This window comes from Panthera tigris, chromosome D1 (genome assembly GCF_018350195.1).
Source record: "Panthera tigris isolate Pti1 chromosome D1, P.tigris_Pti1_mat1.1, whole genome shotgun sequence".
Classification (NCBI taxonomy): Eukaryota; Metazoa; Chordata; class Mammalia; order Carnivora; family Felidae; genus Panthera; species Panthera tigris.
Genome location: NC_056669.1, coordinates 6,839,682 through 6,862,677, shown reverse-complemented (window position 1 = coordinate 6,862,677; position 22,996 = coordinate 6,839,682). Strand labels below are relative to the sequence as shown.

At 39.9% G+C, this 22,996-nt stretch overlaps 2 protein-coding genes across 8 annotated transcripts in view; one reads left to right on the top strand and one right to left on the bottom strand.

The window, feature by feature from the left end:
* ATM (ATM serine/threonine kinase) overlaps positions 1 to 8,933 on the bottom strand; it is a 128,947-nt gene extending 120,014 nt beyond the window's left edge. For 5 of the 7 annotated variants that reach the window (XM_042958872.1, XM_042958875.1, XM_042958876.1 and 2 more), the window contains exons 1-5: positions 8,408 to 8,495; positions 6,766 to 6,875; positions 2,776 to 2,871; positions 2,581 to 2,693; positions 554 to 699 (exon numbers count right to left, since the gene is read on the bottom strand). In XM_042958872.1, the coding sequence (XP_042814806.1) occupies positions 554 to 699; positions 2,581 to 2,693; positions 2,776 to 2,847 (331 nt within the window). In that variant the 5' untranslated portion in view covers positions 2,848 to 2,871; positions 6,766 to 6,875; positions 8,408 to 8,495. Of the gene's footprint in view, positions 1 to 553; positions 700 to 2,580; positions 2,694 to 2,775; positions 2,872 to 6,765; positions 6,876 to 8,407; positions 8,496 to 8,852 lie in introns of those variants that run through there. The other 2 variants (XM_042958873.1, XM_042958874.1) reach the window with 2 other exon arrangements.
* A 59-nt stretch (positions 8,934 to 8,992) lies between these two features.
* The window catches only part of LOC102959646 (protein NPAT), a 54,209-nt gene continuing 40,205 nt past the window's right edge, over positions 8,993 to 22,996 (top strand). Inside the window, 1 exon segment of the mRNA XM_007077670.3 lies at positions 8,993 to 9,523. Coding sequence (XP_007077732.2) covers positions 9,487 to 9,523 — 37 coding nt within the window. The 5' untranslated portion in view covers positions 8,993 to 9,486.

The following is a 22,996-nucleotide window of genomic DNA, read 5'->3' as shown; positions in this document are numbered from 1 at the left end:
AATTGAAGAAAATTCAGAAGAGACTGACACAAATACTAGGTCATACGAGCTGAAGGAAGTTTATCTGTTTAGCTTAGAGAAAAAGCCTCAGAGAAAATGTCATGGCTAACTTCAAATACCTCAAAGGATACCATTTTGAAAAAATTTATTAGGATGCGTCTTTATTACCTGAGAAGGCAGAAGCAATAAATTACAAAGGGAGACAAGTTTTTACTACTATCAAAGCTATTCAAAGATAGCAAAAAAAAAAAAAAAAAAAAAGCCTCAAAAGGTTATGTTCATCATTAAGGCCACCTAAGTGCTAAGAACAAATAGAGGGGGTCCAAGAAGAAGAACGGGCAGCTGGAACAGTAATTTTTAATCTTTCAATCCAGGCACTACCATTCCATGCTTGCATAAATTCATCCAAATAGTTAAATCTATAGTATTAAAAACCATGATATGTACTAGAGATTAGAGTTAGCATCAACTATTACCTCAACACATTACAACCAGACTCAGGCAACAGTAACTCTTAATAAACCAGCTCGTTACAACTAACAACAGCACTTACTTTTATTTGCACATTTGATGAAGTATTTGACCAGACTACTAATTTCTTGCATCTTTTTCTGCCTGGTGGCTTGTGTTGAGGCTGATACACCTGCTTTTGCTGTTCTCAGACATTCTGTTTCTTTTTGAACATATTTCTGTAAAAATCTTCAAGAAAACAAAGTAGAATTTCAGAAAACTCATTAAATGCTTAAATTATTACAACAGTTCAGGGCGCCTGGGTAGCTAAGTTGGTTGGACGGCTGACTGAGGCTTGGGTCATGATCTCATAGCTCGTGAATTCGAGCCCCACATCGGGCTCTGTGCTGACAGCTCAGAGCCTGGAGCCCGCTTCGGATTCTATGTCTCCAACTCTCTCTGCGCATGCCCCCACCCCCCCCACCCCGCCACTCACACAGTCTCTCTCAAAAATAAACATTAAAAAAAAAAATTATTGCAACAATTCTAAAAAGTCCTTATGCCATTATACAGAGAACAAGCCACAATGTGCCATCAATGTACCAGCTAAATAAAACAATTTTCTCTTTCAAGGCCTAAGCCCCACCACACCCGCTTAAAGTCTGGTCTGGATCTGGAGCCTCCGTGATTTTCTGTTGCTTTCCTGCTTGCTTTTTCACCTTATTATTAAAAGCTTACAATTGTTTTAGGGCTCTTGATTCTTTATTGCCTGTTATTCTGTACAACCCACACCTTCCCTAAGCAGTTGGTAACACTTCTACCTTTGGAATAAAGGCTGCCTAGAAAATATTCATGATTAGCTGAAAGTGCCAAGTGCATCTCTGACCGATCTGAACAGTTTACGCAAAAGTCATCTTTAGATAATAACTATAGTTGTGGTGTTTGAAATAAACTAACCAGAGGAAGAGAAGCATGCATTTTTCATGTTATCTGCATTGAAATCTGTAAGTCATTCCAGTACCAAATACGCAGTAAAAATAAAAGTGTTCTTTCTAAATACTAACAACTTCCTTGACTGAAAATGTTGTTTCACGTTTCCCAGTATTCTCTATTAATTTAAAATATTTCACTCATGTGCCCTAAGTCTTACGATCTATTTCTAGTTACAGACTTCACAGTTAAAAATTATATTTTAATGTAAAAAAGCATCAATTCTGTCTGCCACTCCAGTCCACTAATCAATTCTGTCTTTCCAATGCCTGAATCCTGAATTTTGTTTGTTATTGTTAAAATTTAACATATGGCAGTTACTTACAGCAATATAGATGTAAAAATAACAGGGGTGCGGGTGGGACTCAGTCAGCTGAACATCTGGCCCTTGGTTTCAGCTCAGGTCATGATCTCGCAGTTTGTGAGTTCAAGCCTGGGTGTCAAACTCCACAAGCACTGACAGTGCGAAGCCTGCCTGGAATTCTCTCCCTCTCCCTTTCTCTCTGTCCCTCACCCACCTGCATGCTCTCTCTCTTTCTCTCAAAATAAATAAACAAGCTTTAAAAGATGCAAAAATAATAAAGTACTTTTTATAACTTAATTTTTTTCTCGAATTAGAAATTAAGACTTTTGAACTAACTAGTATGAAAGGAATTTTCTCTAATCTTTTCTTTCATTTATTTATTTATTTATTTATTTATTTATTTTCTAGAGAGAGAAAGCACCAAGTAGGAAATAGCAAAGAAAGAGGATTTTGCCAAAGTCAAAAATCAACTAAATCTGCATAGCGCAGAGCCTGACATGGGGCTCGAATTCATGAAGTGTGAGATCATGACCTGAGCTGAAACCGAGAAACAGACGCTCGACATGCTGAGCCACCCAGGCACCCCAGAATTTTCTCTAATCTTGAGTGAGATATGTCTAAGACCTTTTATTGATCAAATGACTTAAAAAATGTAACTTTTTCTACATGAACATCCTTTAAAACTTATGTATCAGATGAATGTTAAGCACCAATTTTATATACGAAGCACAATTGTATATAGGGAGCAAAGTAACACCTACATACACAAAAATACCACAACAAATAAAAATGAAAGCAAAAACTAAAGACGCTAAAATGAAATTAGAATGGAATACCTAAAAACAGCATCCCAATTCAAGTATTTCCCTTGTTTGGAATCTGAATGCCGATCTAAGTGTTGAACAGTTTCAGGATCCCGGATAAGGCGCTTAAATTTCTCAACTTCTTTCTGAAAATGAAGAAGAACATGGTAATGGGTTGCCAATCACACACCTACTACAAGGAAATATAAAATTTCAGGAATTTACTACCCTTCGTTCTGTAGCTCTATCGTGTTCCAATTGACGACAGCAAATAAGCAGATCGTTAAGTGCTAGACTCATGGTTCAGAATTTCAGAAAACGTCACTGTAAAAAATACATACATGCAAAATTACTTTAGACCTTCGGATTGTGGTATTAATACATAGGCAGGTCAAACTACACAACTAGAGATATACTGTGCTCAAACATACACTGGTTTTTCTTAACGTTTCCATGTTCAACTGAGATTTTCTTAAAATATATCAAAACAAAGCTTCAAACATCTAAATTTGTGTGCAGCAGTGGGATAAAAATAGAAAACATGTAATTTATTGTTCTGAGAACTTTTTTTTTTTTTTAATTTTTTTGTTAATGGTTTTATTTATGTTTGAGAGACAGAGACAGAGCGTGAGCAGGGGAGGGGCAGAGAGAGGGAGACATAGAATCCGAAGCAGGATTCAGGATCTGAGCTGTCAGCACAGAAGCCAACATGGGGCTCGAACTCAGGAACTGCGAGATCATGACCTGAGCTGAAGTCAGACACTTAGCTAACTGAGCCACCCAGGCGTCCCTGAGACCTTTTCTAGGAGACATGATACTTCTATTTTTTTTTTCAATATATGAAATTTATTGTCAGATTGGTTTCCATACAACACCCAGTGCTCATCCCAAAAGGTGCCCTCAACAATACCCATCACCCACCCTCCCCTCCCTCCCACCCCCCATCAACCCTCAGTTTGTTGTTTTTAAGAGTCTCTTATGCTTTGGCTCTCTCCCACTCTAACCTCTTTTTTTTTTTTTTTCCTTCCCCTCCCCCATGGGTTTCTGTTAAGTTTCTCAAGATCCACCTAAGAGTGAAAACATATGATATCTGTCTTTCTCTGTATGGCTTATTTCACTTAACATCACACTCTCCAGTTCCATCCACGTTGCTACAAAGGGCCATATTTCATTCTTTCTCATTGCCACATAGTACTCCATTGTGTACATAAACCACAATTTCTTTATCCATTCATCAGTTGATGGACATTTAGGCTTTTTCCACAATTTGGCTATTGTTGAGAGTGCTGCTATAAACATTGGGGTACAAGGGCCCCTATGCATCAGTACTCCTGTATCCCTTGGGTAAATTCCCAGCAGTGCTATTGCTGGGTCATAGGGTAGGTCTATTTTTAATTTTCTGAGGAACCTCCACACTGTTTTCCAGAGCGGCTGCACCAATTTGCATTCCCACCAACAGTGCAAGAGGATTCCCGTTTCTCCACATCCTCTCCAGCATCTATAGTCTCCTGATTTGTTCATTTTGGCCACTCTGACTGGCGTGAGGTGATATCGGAGTGTGGTTTTGATTTGTATTTCCCTGATGAGGAGCGACGTTGAGCCATCTTTTCATGTGCCTGTTGGCCATCCGGATGTCTTCTTTAGAGAAGTGTCTATTCATGTTTTCTGCCCATTTCTTCACTGGGTTATTTGTTTTTTGGGTGTGGAGTTTGGTGAGCTCTTTATAGATTTTGGATACTAGCCCTTTGTCCGATATGTCATTTGCAAATATTTTTTCCCATTCTGTTGGTTGCCTTTTAGTTTTGTTGGTTGTTTCCTTTGCTGTGCAGAAGCTTTTTATCTTCATAAGGTCCCAGTAGTTCATTTTTGCTTTTAATTCCCTTGCCTTTGGGGATGTGTCAAGTAAGAGATTGCTACGGCTGAGGTCAGAGAGGTCTTTTCCTGCTTTCTCCTCTAGGGTTTTGATGGTTTCCTGTCTCACATTCAGGTCCTTTATCCATTTTGAGTTTATTTTTGTGAATGGTGTCAGAAAGTGGTCTAGTTTCAACCTTCTGCATGTTGCTGTCCAGTTCTCCCAGCACCATTTGTTAAAGAGACTTTTTTCCATTGGATGTTCCTTCCTGCTTTGTCAAAGATGAGTTGGCCATACGTTTGTGGGTCTAGTTCTGGGGTTTCTATTCTATTCCATTGGTCTGTGTATCTGTTTTTGCGCCAATACCATGCTGTCTTGATGATGACAGCTTTGTAGTAGAGGCTAAAGTCTGGGATTGTGATGCCTCCTGCTTTGGTCTTCTTCTTCAAAATTACTTTGGCTCTTCGGGGCCTTTTGCGGTTCTATATGAATTTTAGGATTCCTTGTTCTAGTTTCGAGAAGAATGCTGGTGCAATTTTGATTGGGATTGCATTGAATGTGTAGATAGCTTTGGGTAGTATCGACATTTTGACAATATTTATTCTTCCAATCCATGAGCACGGAATGTTTTTCCATTTCTTTATATCTTCTTCAATTTCCTTCATAAGCGTTCTATAGTTTTCAGCATACAGATTTTTTACATCTTTGGTTAGATTTATCCCTAGGTATTTTATGCTTCTTGGTGCAATTGTGAATGGGATCAGTTTCTTTATTTGTCTTTCTGTTGCTTCATTATTAGAGTATAAGAATGCAACTGATTTCTGTACATTGACTTTGTATCCTGCAACTTTGCTAAATTCATGTATCAGTTCTAGCAGACTTTTGGTGGAGTCTATCGGATTTTCCATGTATATGATATTTCTATTAAAACGTAAAAGATAAACAGAAGACAGACAGGTCAAGAACAAGGAAAAGGGCACCCAAGGATTTAACACTTTAACAGCAGCACCCTTTCTTATATGTAGCGATGTGTCATTTGTTGAGCCAAAAGTTTAATTTGCTGTGCTCTGGAATTGATAGCTAGGAGGTTATCAGAGCTGGCAAACCTTGCCTAGCACTTAAGTCTCAACTGGCTTGATGGTTCTCACTTAAAAAAAAAAATTGTTTTTAACGTTTATTTATTTTTGAGAGAGAGACAGAGCATGAGTGGGGTTGGGGCAGAGATAGAGGGAGACACATAATCTCAAGTAGGCTCCAGGCTCTGAGCTGTCAGCACAGAGCCTGATGTGGGGCTTGAACTCACAGACAGTGAGATCATGACCTGAGCTGAAGTCATATGCTTAGCTGTGCTGACAGCTCAGAGTCTGGAGCTTGATTTGGATTCTGTGTCTCCCTCTCTCTCTGCCCCTCCCCTGCTCATGCTCTGTCTCTGTCTCTCAAAAATAAATAAATGTTAAAAAAATTAAAAAAAAAATACTACAGAGATATCCCTTGCAAAAGTCAAAAATCAACTACATCTTACTGGGCTTGAATGCCATTGCTGTAGCTCTCCTCTTAGGTTTTTGAACATAATCAAGCCTACCTCTGATGACCTTTAAAAGAACTCATATAAGAAAAGCATTTCGTGTCATTAATTTTGAGTCACTTTACAAAGAAGCTTCATCTTTGTTAGACTATAAATATTTACAAAGAAAATATGTACCTTTTTTTGTGTATTACCTATCTCAAGAGGCAAGGGGGGGGGGTGTCCTTTACCCATGCATTCACATAAATTCTACTCATTCTTTAAGGATCAAGTATGTTTCCCTGCTGCTATTTCACTCACAGGATCTTAAAACCGGAACTGAGAGAACACGTCCAATCTTCGTACAAAGAAATCTCTCCTACAAAATTATTTCAACACTCTTTTAACATCCAGTGAAGGCACACTACCTAATGAGCCTACCTATTGCACTGGTAGAAAAGTCTAAGTCACTTCTTCATTTTTATTCATTGGTTGTTCTGACTCTTATCCCTAGTACAACCTCCTCTACACTGCTGTGGATTACAGGTTGTTATTTACTTGACAGTCTTATTTGTTTGGTCGTAAACTTCTCGGGGAAAACAACTATTATTTTCATGTTCATGCTATTTTCATTTCCATTCCTCACAATTTTATCTAGGACTCTTCCCCCTTCTTACTCACTCTTAGCTTAAAACCCTCTTGGAGTGAGTCAATATGGAAAACAAAACTGGGATTGTAACCAATGAAAACACCTTAGCAATATCCAAAGAACCATAAAGGTAGGCACATTTATTTCTAGATATACTAAACGTGTTGTTTGTAACGTAAAAAAAAAAAAAAAAAAAATCACATGTTTACTGACCACGTGACACTTCCAGGAAGATGTAGCCCTCAAATTTTCTTTTTTAAAGCTGTGATTTTTCTGCTGGCTTCCTTCTATTTTTCTCTCTTCCGTTTCCCAAAAATGGATTACTTTCAAGAAAACACAACAGTCCAATCAGGAAATGTTCAATCACTGATACATGCAACATTTACTGAGCAACAACTGTGTTCGAGGTACTATGTTACGGGTAAGAGACACAAATCCTACCCTTGTGGAGTCAGAAGTGGTGAGGGAGAGTGACGACAAACGAGTACACTGAAAAATAAATGTATAATTCCAAACTGATATATGACTCAAAGGAAACACAATATACAAGAACAATGGAGAAGATCACTTTTGATAAGGAGCCAGGGAACACATCCCAGCAGAGGTTACAACAAAGCCAAGATCTGAACGGGTGCCAATCAATGAAACAGCTAGAGGGCCAACATTGCAGCAGAGACTAGTATCACCAAAAGGTCTTAAAATGGAAAAGTGCATGGTATGTTGGAGGAAGTGAAAGAAAACCAAAGAACTACAAAGCAGTCAGCTACAGCAAAAGAGTCAACAGATCAGGTAGAATTTGATTAATACATTCATCCAGAACTATCTACATTCCACTACCAACATGCAGTTAAACAATACACATTTCCTAAGCAACAGCCTCTGAAATGGCAAATCCAATGTCCCTTTTTAGATCTCCACCAAGTTGGTCCCTTTACAGAATTTGACAATGATACCTACACCCCATCTTCCCGCATACAATTCTGCCCTTGGCATGCCATTCTTTCCCGGTGTAATAGTGTGGGCTCTGTACTTAGATTATACTGGTTCAAATCCTCGTCCTGCCATTTACAAACTGTATAAGCCTGAGCAAGATAGCTATTTCCTCTAACGTCAGTTCTGTCAACGATAAAATAAAAAACAATACCAAAGGTATTGTAAGGGTGCCTACTTCAAAGGTTTTGTAAGGGTGCACGAGCGTGTTTAACACAGCGCCTGGAACACAGCAAATGCCCAACCATTGCTAGCAATTATCATTATTCCCTTTGTTTCTTTAATCTTTTTTGCTGGTTCTTCTTCCACCCACACCTTCAAGAGGATCTTTGTGTCCTTACTTCTCAACCTATGCTCTCCCAGGGTTGTCTCATCCATCCCTAAGACCCCACCATGCTGAAAATGCCCACATCTTTCAATCCACGCCAGACCTCACTCTTGAGCTTCAGAAACCTTCCACACTTTATGCCTTTACATGCATTTCCCCTTGTCTGCAAGGCCCCTACCATACCCCTCCGGGTTCAGTGGCCACTGAACAATTGGAGGTCTTACCACACAACCTCATTTGCTCCTCTGCCGTCACAGTTCTCTCTCAGATTATCCCCCTGAGCTCTAAGGGTCCTTTTACTTCCTGTGCCCAGCGGGGCACACGGGTGGCTCGGTCCTTTGAGCATGGGGCTCTCGATTTCTTTTTAGGTCATGATCCCAGGGTCGTTCGATCCAGCCCAGCGCTGAGCTTGGAGCCGGCCTGGGATCCTCACTGTCCCTCCCTCTGCCACTCTTTAAAACAAAACAAAACAAAACAAAAAGCCTAAAACTTCTCGGTACCCTGCAAGAACAACAGCGAACGCTCTTGAGTGCTCACCACAGGCCAGAATAATCACAAGGGAGACTGTACAGCGCGGTTGCAGATGTCAGCCAGAATTCCAGCTCCAGCAAAAGAAATTCCACACTCCGCGCTCCAACGCACGCCAATCTAGTTTAAACCTCAACAGATGCTCGTAGATCACATCTAATAAAGAAGAGGGGGGGCATGATTAGTCAAGTCATTTAGTTACAGCTGGTCCATACGGGGACAGAGAAAGGGGACGCGCAGGACTCAACGCGGCATTTGGCAGAAGAGTCCCGGCTATTAACTCCGCTAAGTCCGCTACGGGATCGCAGAGAGAGCGGGAGAAAGTGCAGCGCGGAATAATACGCCTCTAGAGAGCAGCAGGGTACACCGGCCATCAGGGGGCTGGCCCAAAATGGCTTGGACGCCCCTCAAGTACCCTCACGCAGAAGCCGCTGCCTGCTCGCCGCAAACCTACCGCTGCACTCGAACGGCCAGAGTGCAATTTCCCAAAGCGGAGGCAGCGGCTGCAGCCTAAATCCCGCTCCACTCGCCTTTCCCCGCGTCCACAGCGGCTCCAGCCGAGTAGACACCCACTATTCCCGCTTCCGGTTCAAACGCGGCGTGCCCGCACAGCCTGGGTGTCCGGAGGAAGAAGTCAGAGTGACCCAGAAGCGGGCACGCTCTGCCCATGCGCGACGACCCCCGCACGCTCTCCGCCTCCTGCCCTCGCTCCCCTCAAAACATTCGGCTCGTCTGAGCGAACGCGCCTGCGCGTCGCCCGCCAATGGCATGCGAACTTGAGCTCTCCGCTCGCCCTCCGACTTGGGCTCCGGCGCCTGCATCCCACCTCCTCGCCGCCTTCAGCCCCACCCCTCCTAACGCGAGGACGGAAGTGACGACAGTTCCGACGGGAACGGAGGCGGGTTTCATTTCGGCGCCTTTCTTTCTCCGGCGGAAGCGATTGGCGGACGTGGGGCGAAAGAGGCGGGCCAAATTGCCGCGGGTTCGGTGCCGCCACTGGAACCGGGAGATGCGGCGCAGGAGCTGTCGGTGTGTGGGCTTTCACCTGAGTCTCGTCTCCTATTGCGGTTCCTGCTGCGGCTTCGGTCATGCTGTTACCTTCGGACATTGCGCGGCTGGTTCTGGGTGAGTGCAGGCGCGGGAGGGACAGTTATTGGGCCAGGCAGAGCAGGACGGAACGACCTTTGGGGCCAGAGGTTCTCCCGGGGCGGGGAGGCTCTGGGGCTTTGCCTCCGCGTTTGCAAGTTCTGACCGGCGGCCGTTCTCCCCCAGCCGGGCTCTCGGACCGCTTAAGCCTCTTTGTGTGGATGCTGCGCTCCCCGGAGGCTGCGTGGCGAGGGGAGGGCCCAGGAGAAGCCCGGGCGGAACACCTGAGGCCCGGATTCGGAGGGGGAGCCGGGCCTGCAAGCTTCGTTGGGACCCCTGCAAGGAGCCTTGTGGACGAGACGGACGGACCCACGTTCTAATTAGGAAAAATGAGGACGTCCCTGAGCCACCCGGTCGTGCAGAAAGACCTTCCCGACGCCCTATTCGTCCCTCGCCCTTAGAACTACGAATGTGGGGCGAACGGGGGTGATCTTGCCTCCCCATCCCTCACCCTCCCTCCCCGCAGTTAGTCGTCCGGCACCGAGGTCTGAAATGCCAGCTGCATGTTCTAAAACAGGACGGGCGAGCAATTTCGCAGAGGAAATGCCTTCCAGTTGAACGTTTTCTAGCTCTGATGGTTAGTGTTTTCCTCCATTTGAGGACGGTCGGTTCAGCGGGCCTGTTGTCAGGGCGTATTGTTTCTGTGGGAAACGGGTTTTGTTGTTGTTTGTTCCCAAAAGAATGGAGAGGGTCGTGCTGCTGAGCACCAGATCTGTAGGAAGCTCAAACCCTCAGATCCCGAGCCAGTGGTTTGCAGACCTCATACGCGACACCCCTGAAAGTAAATGGTAAACATCTGTGATGAAATTTCCCGTCGTGTCCACAGTAGTTGCTACTGTTACCTTATTGTTAGAAAATCCCATTAGTCTTACTTTTTTAAATACTCAGCCCTGCCCAGAAAAACAGGCCTTCGTGCACGAGGCTTTTGATGAGCACATTTTGCAGGAAACAGGAGAGACTAACGGTTCCACAGCCCGTTTTTGGAGAAACTAGTGACATAAGCTTAAACTAGTATTTTTGCTAATGTTTGGTTACTGTTTTGTCCACTTTATGAGAACTTATCAGTAGTTAGCCTCCATCTCTATCTGTGAAAAAAGCTGGCTATCTTGTAATTGTTAGTTACATTTATGAGGTTTATGGTAAACCTCATAACCTAAAGTAGACTTTCACAGTGTTGAAGATAATATTGACATACTTTGTTTTTTCTTGAAGGTGTATCATTTGGTTATGAATTTTTGAGTTTTGGCAATTTGGTTAATCCACCAGATTTTATGTAACTATAGAAGTCCTTAACAGGGTTTCTCACCTTGTTCGCTATTGACTTTTGGCACCAGATAATTATTTATTATGGGGAGCTGTCCTGTGCATTGTGAGATGTTTAGATACCTGGCATGTATGGATAGATGCCAGTAAGACCTCAGTCCCACCCCCCACCCACTTATGACATTTTAACACATGTCTCTAAATATTGCCAGTATGTTCCCTGGAGGGCAAAATCACCCCCAGCTAAAAACAACCGGTCTTAAAGCAATATGATTTTCTAACTGGAATAATTCACACCTACTTGTGTTCTCCACAAGCCATCTGCTCTGCTTGACTTCCTAGTTTTTTTAATGGATAAAAACTCCAAATTAATTGTTTCTTTTCCTAAAATTCTTTGTCATTCACATTCCATTTTAATTGCCACCAATCCTACTTAATATGCCCGCCCCCCCATGCCTTCTTTTGGACTTCTTTCGTGGCTTCTCAAATAGTCTTGCTATTGATATTTACTATTGAACAAGTCTGCCTAAAGCATTCACGTTACACCTCCTATTCTAAAAGTTGAAAAACGTATGCACTTACCAAAATTTAAAGTTGTGCAAGGGGCGCCTGAGTGGCTCAGTCGGTTAAGCGTCCGACTTCAGCTCAGGTCACAATCTCGCGGTCCGCGGGTTCGAGCCCCGCGTCGGGCTCTGGGCTGATGGCTTAGAGCCTGGAGCCTGCTTCCGGTTTTGTGTCTCCCTCTCTGTCTGCCCTCCCCGTTCATGCTCTGTCTCTCTCTGTCTCAAAAATAAATAAACGTTAAAAAAAAAAAAAATTTTAAGTTGTGCAAAAGAGTATAGTGTAATACAAAAGAAAAGAAAGTCTCCCCACCCACACCATTCGTAGTCTTCTCACTTAGTATTATGTATCTTGAAGTTATGTTAGCACCTGGTGATCCATAATTACAAAGCATAGAAGCCTAAAATAGTAATAGTTTCATTATTTCCTTATGATTCTTCTTTCAGTACAAAGCACCTTTTTCAGCAGCTCCCTTTTTGTTGGTTCCTTTTATTCATAATGTTCTTTAAGCAAATCTTTGCTTAGTATCGGACACTGTGCTAAATGCTAAGAATAGACAAGTTCTTCCTTTAGAGTTCACATAATTAGGGTTGTGTTTTTTTTCTTTTACCCTTACGCGTGTACCCCTCCTGCCCCCCAAATACTTTTCCTAGACCCCACCTGATGTTCCATCTAATGCCGTATTTACTTATGTTTGTGAAATGTACATAATATAAATATATACAACACTTGATCCATTTTTAAGTGTGGCATTGAGTACATTTACATTGTTCTGTAACCATCACCATCATCGACCTGTAGTTTTTCATATTCCCAAACTGAAAGTTGCCTTTTTGTCCTTGGTATTTTTGATCAGAGATTAATAAGACCAGCTTCGAGTGTTCTTGGAAGCCCCCCCAAAACTGTCTGTAAAGATTTATGTACAGTTGGGCATTTTTATGGGTATAGGATCCAGAACTGTTTTCGGATTTCTCAATAGGTTTGTTCCTTTATGATTCAGAGTCCGTCCAGGAAAACTTAAAACCAATGTGAGTATTTAAAGGGAAGGGATTTAATGAGAGAATTGGTTACACTGGTGATACAAGAACTAAGAAGACAAGCAGCTTATGTGAACAGACTCAGAGTAGCCTCAGCAGGAAGCCACTATGATAATCAGGAGGACAAGGAGAGATGAAGCAATCCAGAGGCTGGGTTCTCTCTGGGGAAGATGGAAGGTAGACTTGTCTGGTGAGGGAGCAGTTGTCACAGAGGATATTCTGCCAAGGTAAAGAAGAAGTGAGAGAAAACAATATGGCTTCTTCCAGTTGCCCTCCAGTCCCCCACCAGTGCTTCGCATTGTTTGGATGCAGCTAGAAGCCAGCTGACCTGGAGCCTAGGAAACATTGTCTGCGTGGGGTCAGGTTTCCTATCTTTCGCAGCAGAGAAAGAGGAAGAAGAGATTGAAAGCAAACAGAACCAGAATTGACACACTCCTGGAAGGTCAAGAGCCACTGATCCTATTCACCTGTATATAGCTAAAACATTATAAATACTTGATAAATATTTACAAACGTGCAACTGTGATCATAACAGTCCTTTTTGCCTACTGACGTCATTTACCCATGTTTTCTGTTTTTATTCAGATTGTGTTTATTCGTATTATTTATTCATAATATGTCATTGCTGACATTTACAGCTTTTTATGATCCTTACTCATTCTGTCTTTTCAGTTGTATCTCCAGCTGTTCTCTTTCATATACGTTGTGCTTCCTCCAAACTGGGCATGTTCTCCATACATGCTTTTCATAAGCTTTGTTGGGGATTCCCCAACCATCCTTTGAGACTCAACATCTTCTTTGTGATAGTCATAATTTTCCCCAAGTCTAGTAATACTTTCTCTAGCCCCATCCCCTCAGGAAGTAACTCCTATTGTGTTACTACCTTTTCTTTGTATTACAGTTACTTGCATATATATCTTTTGGGTCCTTTTAGATAACTTCTTTATAGACAGAAACTTTTGTTATTTGTGAATCTAGTTACATCAGTAAGTTAAGTCTTCCCAAGAATCACTTTTTTTTTTAATTTTTTTTTATTAGTTTTCTTTATTTTTGAGAGGCAAAGAGAGACAGCGCGTGAGTCGGGAGGGGCAGAGAGAGAGGGAGGCACAGAATCCGAAGCAGGCTCTAGGCTCTGAGCTGTCAGCACAGAGCCCAATGCGGGACCTGAGTCCACAGACCATAAGATCATGACCTGAGCTGAAGTCGGATGCTCAACCGACTGAGCCACCCAGGTGCCCCAGAATTACTTACATATTTAAAATATCATTAATCATTAAATAATTGGATAATTTCTGGGAAAGTATTATATGTCGGAGATTGGGGCACCTGGGTGGTTCAGTCAGTTAAGCTCAGGTTGGGCTCAGGTCACGATCTCCTGGTTGGTGAGTTCGAGCCCGGTGACGGGCTCTGTCTGACAGCTCAGAGCCAGGAGCCTGCTTTAGATTCTGTGTTTCCCTCTCTGCCCCTCCCCTGCTTGCATTCTGTCTCTCCCTGTCAGAAATAAAACAGTTTTTAAAAAAAATGTGAAGGAGTTATTTTCAAGTCGGGGTTTTGAGATCTCTTGCTTTCTTCATGAGGCACCTCTCTTTCTTTCTCCATAAATAGAATGAAAGAAGATCGACTCTTGCCATGAGTCTAAAATTTTAATACTCTAGGTATAATTAGGATTTTATCTTTCCTTCTCTTTTCTAGTTATATTTCCCCTTTGGTCTATTTTGTTACTCATTACTCCCTCCACTGAAAAGCAGGCTGAAGACAGTATTATATTAAGAAAAAAGGAAACTCAGGCATGCTTTCTTACCTTTTGTACATCTTTGAAAATAAGTTTACATAAAAGCTGTTTTTAGAAGTAAAAAAAATCACTAATGTTAATTAAAGAGTAATTATATGTATTATAATAAGATCTTTGACCCCTATTTTGTATTTTCATTGTAAGTTTTGACATTTGGAATAATTTATACCTAAAACTTCCACTATTATTATTTTTTTTTTTTTACAATTTTTTATTAAATGAAAATTTTACATACAGTGGAAATCACTCATTCTCAGTTCTGTGAGTTTTTGTTTTATTTAATTTTTTTAATTTACATCCAAATTAGCGTCTGGTGCAACAATGATTTCAGGAGTAGGTTCCTCAGTGCCCTTTACCCATTTAGCCCATCCCCCCTCCCATAACCCCTCCAGTAACCCTCTGTTTGTTCTCCATTTTTATGAGTCTCTTATGCTTTGTCCCCCTCCCTGTTTTTATATTTTTGTTTTCCTTCCCTTATGCTCATCTCTTTTGTCTCTTTAAGTCCTCATATGAGTGAAGTCATATGATTTTTGTCTTTCTCTGACTTAATTTCACTTAGCATAATACCCTCCAGTTCCATCCACGTAGTTGCAAATGTCAAGATTTCATTCTGATTGCCGAGTACTACTCCATTGTGTGTGTGTGTGTGTGTGTGTGTGTGTGTGTGTGTGTGTGTATATATATGTATATATATATATATATATATACATTTTCCTTATCCATTCATCCTTCGGTGGACATTTGGGCTCTTTCCATACTTTGGCTATTGTTAATAGTGCTGCTATAAACGTGGGGGTGCACGTGTCCCTTCGAAAGAGCACACCTGTATCCCTTGGATAAAAGCCTAGTAGTGCAACTGCTGGGTCATAGGGTAGTTCTATTTTTAGTTTTTTGAGGAACCTCCATACTGTTTTCCAGAGTGGCTACACCAGCTTGCATTCCCAACTTCTATTATTCTAATAGAATTGGTCACGATCTAGTACTTGATGATAAGTAAGCTTTTAGTAAGCAAATAACTGGTTTTATATATATACATATATATATATATATATACACATATATATGTATGTGCGTGTGTATACATATACATCTGCGTGTGGTGTATGTATATATATGTATGTGTAAGCTTTGAAGTAGTCAAAACGGTGAAGTAGGCACTTAATACAATTACCACATTGTTTTGGAAGTCTTAAGACAAAAGTAAAGCAAAATACATCAAGTCTAATCTAAAGTGTCCAATCTGGATCGCCCAAAGTTGGGCATGTTTTTTGTTTTGTTTTTAAAGAATTGGTGTGTTTTTTTCTTAAGATTTTATTTTTTTTTTAATTTTTTTTAACGTTTTATTTATTTTTGAGACAGAGAGAGACAGAGCATGAACGGGGGAGGGGCAGAGAGAGAGGGAGACACAGAATCGGAAGCAGGCTCCAGGCTCTGAGCCATCAGCCCAGAGCCCGACGCGGGGCTCGAACTCACGGACCGCGAGATCGTGACCTGAGCTGAAGTCGGACGCTTAACCAACTGAGCCACCCAGGCGCCCCTTAAGATTTTATTTTTAAGTAATCTCTACACCCAACATATCACTCAACAACACGAGATCAAGGAATCGCTGGCGGAGCCAGCCAGGCGCCCCTGAAGAATCCTTTTACTTCATCTGAAGCAGTCATCAACCCAGATGGTATTCTGATTCCACTGTCCAAATCACATCAGTCTAGAATAATTGACCCCACCTTCAGGACCACTCAGAATCTGGGATTTTAGGATGCTGTGGGTATTTGGGGTTTTTTCCTAACTCTTTATGTAACCTGATACAGATCTTGGAAAAACCACTTAATGTCGTCTGTGCCCAGTTTCTTCTTCAGATTGAGGAAGCCCAAGGTCCATCTCAGGTCTAAATTCTTTGATTCCTGGATAAAGAAATCTGCAGGCAGGAGGCTCTCGTCAGTGTGTCTGGTAGGGTTCCTAGTGCCCTGCAGCCCAGCAGCAGAATGAAGCTCACTTACTGAAGGGCCACCTCATGACTTAATGGGCTTTGATGTGGGCAGCTACGTTTTAATTTTCTCTGAGAGCACATTCCCTGGGGTAAACTGTGCTTTGCAGTGGAATAATGACCATGTCAGATACTTGGATTGCTAGAGAGTATCTCATTTAGAAGTCAGTTTCAAATCACATTGCTCTGGTAGTTTTTGTATCAAAACAAAAGCTCCCAAACGAATATTTATCTCGGAGTTTAAATCTGTTGGAATGATAAAAGGATCTAAGAGTTAAGCGTCTGTAAAATACTTGAAGCTGGGTGAAATCACAAATACTAATTCTAATAATCTCTGTTAAATTTGAGTAGAAGCCAAAGGAACTAACAGAATCCCTGGGAACACTTTCAATATAAACTGTTAATCCTATGGTCATGACTAATAACTCGAATTATAAGAGTTGAGGAAAGGCATAAATTGTCTGTACAAGCACAAAATCAGCCCCACACATGAGAAAATGGGTCATGTGGAGGATGCTGAAAAGTCTCTTGTCCCTCTCTGGTAAACTGATGATAATGCTACGAGATGGAAACCAGGCTATAAAATAAAGTAAGCCATTCTGCCTGAATTTTCAGGATTAGGTACCCATACTCCTGCACACATGCATCATAGTTTTAAACATCACTAGTTTTCTCTGATTATGGGCCAGACATATTAAATATTTTTTTAACATCTTTTTTTCAACGTTTTTTATTTTTATTTTTATTTTTTATTTTTGGGACAGAGAGAGACAGAGCATGAACGGGGGAGGGGCAGAGAGAGAGGGAGACACAGAATCGGAAACAGGCTCCAGGCTCCGAGCCATCAGCCCAGAGCCTGACGTGGGGCTCGAACTCACAGACCGTGAGATCGTGACCTGGCTGAAGTCGGACGCTTAACCGACTGCGCCACCCAGGCGCCCCATTTTAACATCTTTTTTTAATGGACTCTTTTAAAATTTGTTTTGAGAGGGAGTAGGTGTGTGTGTGAGTGAGTGAGTGAGCGAGCGAGCGGGGGAGTGGCAGAGAGAGAGAGAGAGGGAGAGTGAGAATCCCAAGCAGGCTCAGCACTGTCAGTACCAAGCCCAGTACAAGGCTCAATCTTAAAACCTGAGCCAGTATCAAGAGTTGCACACTTAAGTGACTGAGCCACCCAGACACCCCATATTTTATTATCTTATTTGATCTTCTCAAGGCCCCAGAAAAGTAGCAACTGCTTGCTCTATGATACATTGGTGGAAAGTGAGGTCCCTAGAGGATATATGTGTGCTATAAACTGCTTTTCTTTTAAATGCCAGAAAACACTGAAAGACCGTCCTTGATCATAGATTTTTATTCATTTGTTCATTTAGCTATCCATTTATTCAGGAACTCGTTCAATTTTTAACAAACCCTTCTCCAAAGAAAGCTTCCTGAAAATCCAGCCTATCCCTCTTTTTTGCTGTATTTTATTGTATATGTGTATGCTACATATACAATATTGTGTATGTGTAAACAACATATGTATTATTAATGTATATGCTGTGTTCACCAGTTGATGCATATTTGAGTTTTATAAAGCTTATACAAACTTTAAAAATGTTTATAACCTTGCTTACAAGTTTGTGTGTGGACGTAAGTTTCATTTCATTTGAGTAAATACCAAAAAGTAGTTGCTAAATTGAGTTTACTATCTCACTATTTGTTTTCTGTTTGTCTCATTTGTTTCCAACCAAAAAATGTGCCATTTTTTCCTACATTCTTGTGGGTTATTTTTAGTATTCCATTTTCTCTACACTACTAGCTTATTAACTTTGGCTGTTTTCATTTTTAAAAAGTAAAGCAGAACACATTAAATCTAATCTAAAGTGGGAACTCTAGATTGCCTAAACTTGGACATGTTTCTAAGAGCCAAAGATAAATATCTTAGATATTTTAAGATGCGTTGTAATTTTTGAACATTTTTTATAGAAGTAACTTAGTCTTTTAACAAAGCCTTTTCTGAAGTGTATACTGAAGTGTAATGTCTTATGATAAGCCATAACTGTCTGATCTGTGACCATTCCTTGGCCAGCATATGCTACCACAAGTGACCATATTATTCTGAGAAAGGTTACTTCTGTTACTACATTGTGTTTAGGGAGGTATTTCTCAACCTTACTTCATTATCATACCCTTAAGGAGTATTTTTAGACTTCCCACCCCCCCCCATTTCCAAATATTTTAATGTCACAAGCACACTATTTACATATTGTATGTATATCTGTGACTTATGCATAAAGACAGTGGTATTTTCTTTGTTCCCTTGCTGCCTCTGTACCAATTTTCATCCCCTTAAGGCTATGTTGTTCTTTTGAGAATGTTTGGTCTGCAGAAAAGCAAATCCACTTTAAGGAATTAGATTTCACACCACCACCTGTTAGAAGTCTCAAGTGGTTATGAATACATCTGGGTGATTAGAACTTTTGAAACTCTCCCATGGAAAGAAATTGTTTATCTTCAGTTTAAATTTTGAAGCATATAAAAAGCTCCACCTGCCCTGATTCCAGAGTGACTCCAGTGGTTCTTAACATATTTTAAACTTCTGTATTCATGAAATCCTAGTAGCAGCTGACTTACTACAAATAATGTAACTCAAAAAGCAAACCTTCATAAAAATGATAACTTCTCAGCTGGCTGTAGAATTATAAGGGTTTATATTTGAGCTCTTTATTTGTAAAAAGTAAAAAAGTAAAACATAGCCATTTATCCTTGATCTGCTTTCCTATTTGAGGTGATTTCACATCTTCAGTGATAGAGATATTGAAGTAGTAATATATGAGATAAAAGGTTTCTTCTGTTTCTAAATGTCCTCTCATACTCCAAAGGGCATATCTTTGGGGTTTTTATTGGTATATTTATTTGTTTCTTCCTGTAGCATTAGTTAACAAAAGGTTGGAAAACTGATTCATCACCTGTAAGTAGAAAGTGGTGAGTTGGTTCCCAGATCCCAATTAGGCCATTTCCTAAAATGGGATGACAGTTTTCTGGCTCTTTCCTTTTATAACCTTCATATATAATGACTTCATAGACACTCTTGCTACTTTTTTGACTTGGAGGGCCTGGTTAAAGACACAGTTCCAGGTGAGAAGAGTAGAACCTTATAATTTTAAAGTTGGAAGAGACCTAAATAATTGCATTGGTAGTTAAATACTTGAGTACTGTACCAGCACTGAGATGAGTCTAGTACAAAAGGATCTGATAAGAGGAGTTTAATACATGCCAAAAAAGAGTCTCTGAGTAAGTGGTAGTTACCCTAGACCTGAAAAATGAGTTGGAATTAGCTAGACTAAGAAAGGATAAGCTGCCCAAGCAACAGGAATGACATTTACAATGGCCTTGATATCAGAACATTCATGAATTTGCAAAATTGAGAGACCAGTTAGTCTGAGAGAGATGGAATGACACAAGTCTCAAGAAGAAATTGGGATGGAAAACAAGTAGAACTTCATATAACATGTTAAGAATTAAGGATTACATTTTTACTTTGAGTTTCATGTACCACAACATGTAGAATTCAGTGGTTTTCAGTATATTCACAATGTTGTGCAACCATCATCACTATGTTAAGTCCAGAATGTTTCCGTCATCCCAGAAAGAAACCCCAAACCTGGTAACAGTCACTCCCACTTGCCCCATCCCCCCATCCTCTAGCAACCACTAATTTCCTTTTGTCTCTGTGGATTTGCCTATTCTGGACATTTTATATAAATGGAATTATGGTAAAACCTTGGTTTGTTGAGCAGAATTCATTTCGGAAACATGCTTGTAATCCAAAGCACTTGTATTTCAAAGTGAATTTCGAGAACCATTGACTCAGTTGTGATCACGTGACATTCATTGTCATGTACTACTAGCATTGGGAGACGTCACTGGTTTATCAAGTTAAAGTTTTGTATTAGAAATGTTCACTGCTCTTACAGAACACTTGCAGAACAAGTTATCCAAGGTTTTACTGCATACAATGTGTGAGCTACTGCTGCAATCCAAGCTTTTACCGTATACAATACGTGATCTTTTGTACCTGACTTCTAGAACGTCATGTTTTCAGGATTCATCCGTGTTGCAGCAAGTGGAAGTAGTACTTTGCATGGCTGAATACTGTTCCATTGTATGGATATTCCACATTTTGTCCATTCACTGATGGACATTTAAGTTGTTTCCACTTTTTGGATATTAAGAAAAATGCTGTGAGCACTCATGTACAAGTTTTGTTTGGACATACTGTTTCAGCTCTCTTACATATATACCTTAGTAGAATCACTTGGTCATTTGGTAATTCTATGTTTAATATTTCTGAGAACTTCACAAGGAATTTTCTAACGATTTTATACTACTTTAAATTCTTACCAGCAATGTATGAGATTTCCAGTTTCATCACATCTTTGCCAATATTCACGACTGTCTGAATTCTGGCTATCCTAGTGGTATGAATTGGTATATCTCATTGTAGTTTTGGTTTTAAATCTTCCTAATTACTAATGAAGTTGAGCCTCTTATGTGCTTAATGGTTTGTTCTTTATAAATTCTGGATTGTAGTCCCTTATCAGGTAGATGAGTTGCACATATTTTCTTCCGTTTCATCCATTGTCTTTTCATTGAAAGCACAAATTGTTTTTAATTTTGGTGAAATTCATTTCATCTAATTTTTTCTTTGGTTGCTTGTTCTTTAAATGTCATAACTGAGAAACCATTACCTGATCTGATGTCAGAAATATTTACACCTCTGTTTTGTTCTAAGACTTTTATGGGTTTTGCTCTTAAACTTACATCTTTGATCTATTTTTAGTTAATTTTTATATTTGGTATGAGGCATGAGGGTCCAACTTCATTCTTTTGCATGTGGGTATCCAGTTCTCCCAGCACCAGTTGTTGAAAAGACCATTTCCCCCATTGAGTTGACTTGGCGCTGTTTCTGAAAATCAGTTGACCATAAATGTCTGGACTGTGAATTCTGTCCCATTGATCTGTGTCTATCCTTATGCCTGTAACATATTAGCTTGATTACTATTACATAGTAGTATATTTTGAAATGGGTGTTTCTCCACCAGCTGTTTCATCTTGAAGATTGTTTTAACTACTCTGTGTCCCTTGTATTATGGATGTTAGGATCAGTTTGTGAATTTCTGCACAAAAGACAACTAAAATTTTGATAGAGATTATGTTGAGTCTGAGAGTATTGACATCTCAATAATATTAACGCTTCTAATCCATTAACAAGATATATCTATCCATTTGTTTAGTCTTTAATATCTTTGAGTGGTATTTTAGTTTTTAGTATAATTTCCTTCTTTTGCTAAACTGATTCCTGTTGTATTCTTTTTGATGCTGTTGTAAATGAAACTTTTTTTAATTTCATTTTTGAAATTCATTGTTCATTGCAAATATATAGAAATGCAGTTAAATTTTGTATATTCATCATGTATTCTGCAGCCTTACTGAAGTCATTTATTGACTTTAATAGTTTTTCTGTGTACATGGATTCCTTAAATTTTCCTATTTAAGACATCATATCATCTGCGAATGGGGATATTTGATTTTTTTCCTTTCCAATCTGGATGCTTTTTATTTTCTTTTCTTTCTTAATTGCCCAAGCTAGAACCTCTAGTACAGTGTTGCATTGAAATGGCAAGAGCAGGCATCATGTTGTCTGTGATCTTATGAGGGAAGCTTTGACTCTTTCACCCTTGAGATGTGATATGTTACCTGTGGGATTTTCATAGATGCCTTTATCAGGTTGAAGAAATTCCCTTATGTTCCTAATATTTGCATCATGAAAAGATACTGGAATTTGTCATGGTTTTTCTGCATCTTATGAGATAACATGGTTTTGTTCTTTATTAATATATAGGGTAATGGCTACTAGATATTTAATATCGTGTGTTACATGGATTTATTTTTGTTTTATTGAACTGGTCTTGCATTTCTGGCACAATTGTACTTTGTCATGGCGTATAATCATTTTTAAATGTTACTGAATTTATTTTGTTAGTATTATGTTGAGAATTGTTACATCTGCTTTCTCATGGGGGATATTGGTGTGTAGTTTTCTTGTGATGTTATTGTCTGGTTTTATTATCAGATTATTACTACCACTAGCATGTGAATTGGGAAATCTCTCTCTTATTTATTTATTACTTTTTTTAAAAGAGTTGGTGAAATTTTTTCAGTGTTTGATAGAATTCACCAGTGAGGCCATTTGATCCTAGGCTTTTCTTTGTGAAAAGATTCTTTATTACAGTTAAATCTCTTTACTTGTTTTAAGTCTGTTCAGATTTTCTCTTCTTTCTTGAGTCCGTTTAATGTCTCTGTAAGAAGTATCTGTTTTACCTGGGCTCTCTAAATTGTTCATAGTACATACAACTATTCATAGTATCCCTTTATAATCCAGTTTATTTCTGTAATTTAATAGTAATGTCCCCCCTTTTCATTTCTGAATATAGGAATTTAAGTCTTCTTTATCAGTCTCATTACAGATTGGTTGATTTTTGTTAGTCTTTTCAGAGAATCAACTTTTAGTTTCATAGATTTGTCTCTTTTGTTATTCTGTTTCATTTTTTTTTCTACTCTATTTTCTTCTGCTTTCTTTTGGGTTTAGTTTGCTCTTCTTCTAGTTTATAAAATGGAAGGATAGGGTATTGGTTTGAGATATTTTATCTTTTTTTTAAGTTTTTATTTATTTTGAAAAGAGTACATGCAGGAGAGGCAGAGGGAAGGAGGGAGAGAGAAAATCCCAAGCAGGCTCCAGACTGTCAACACAGAGCCTGACACAGGGC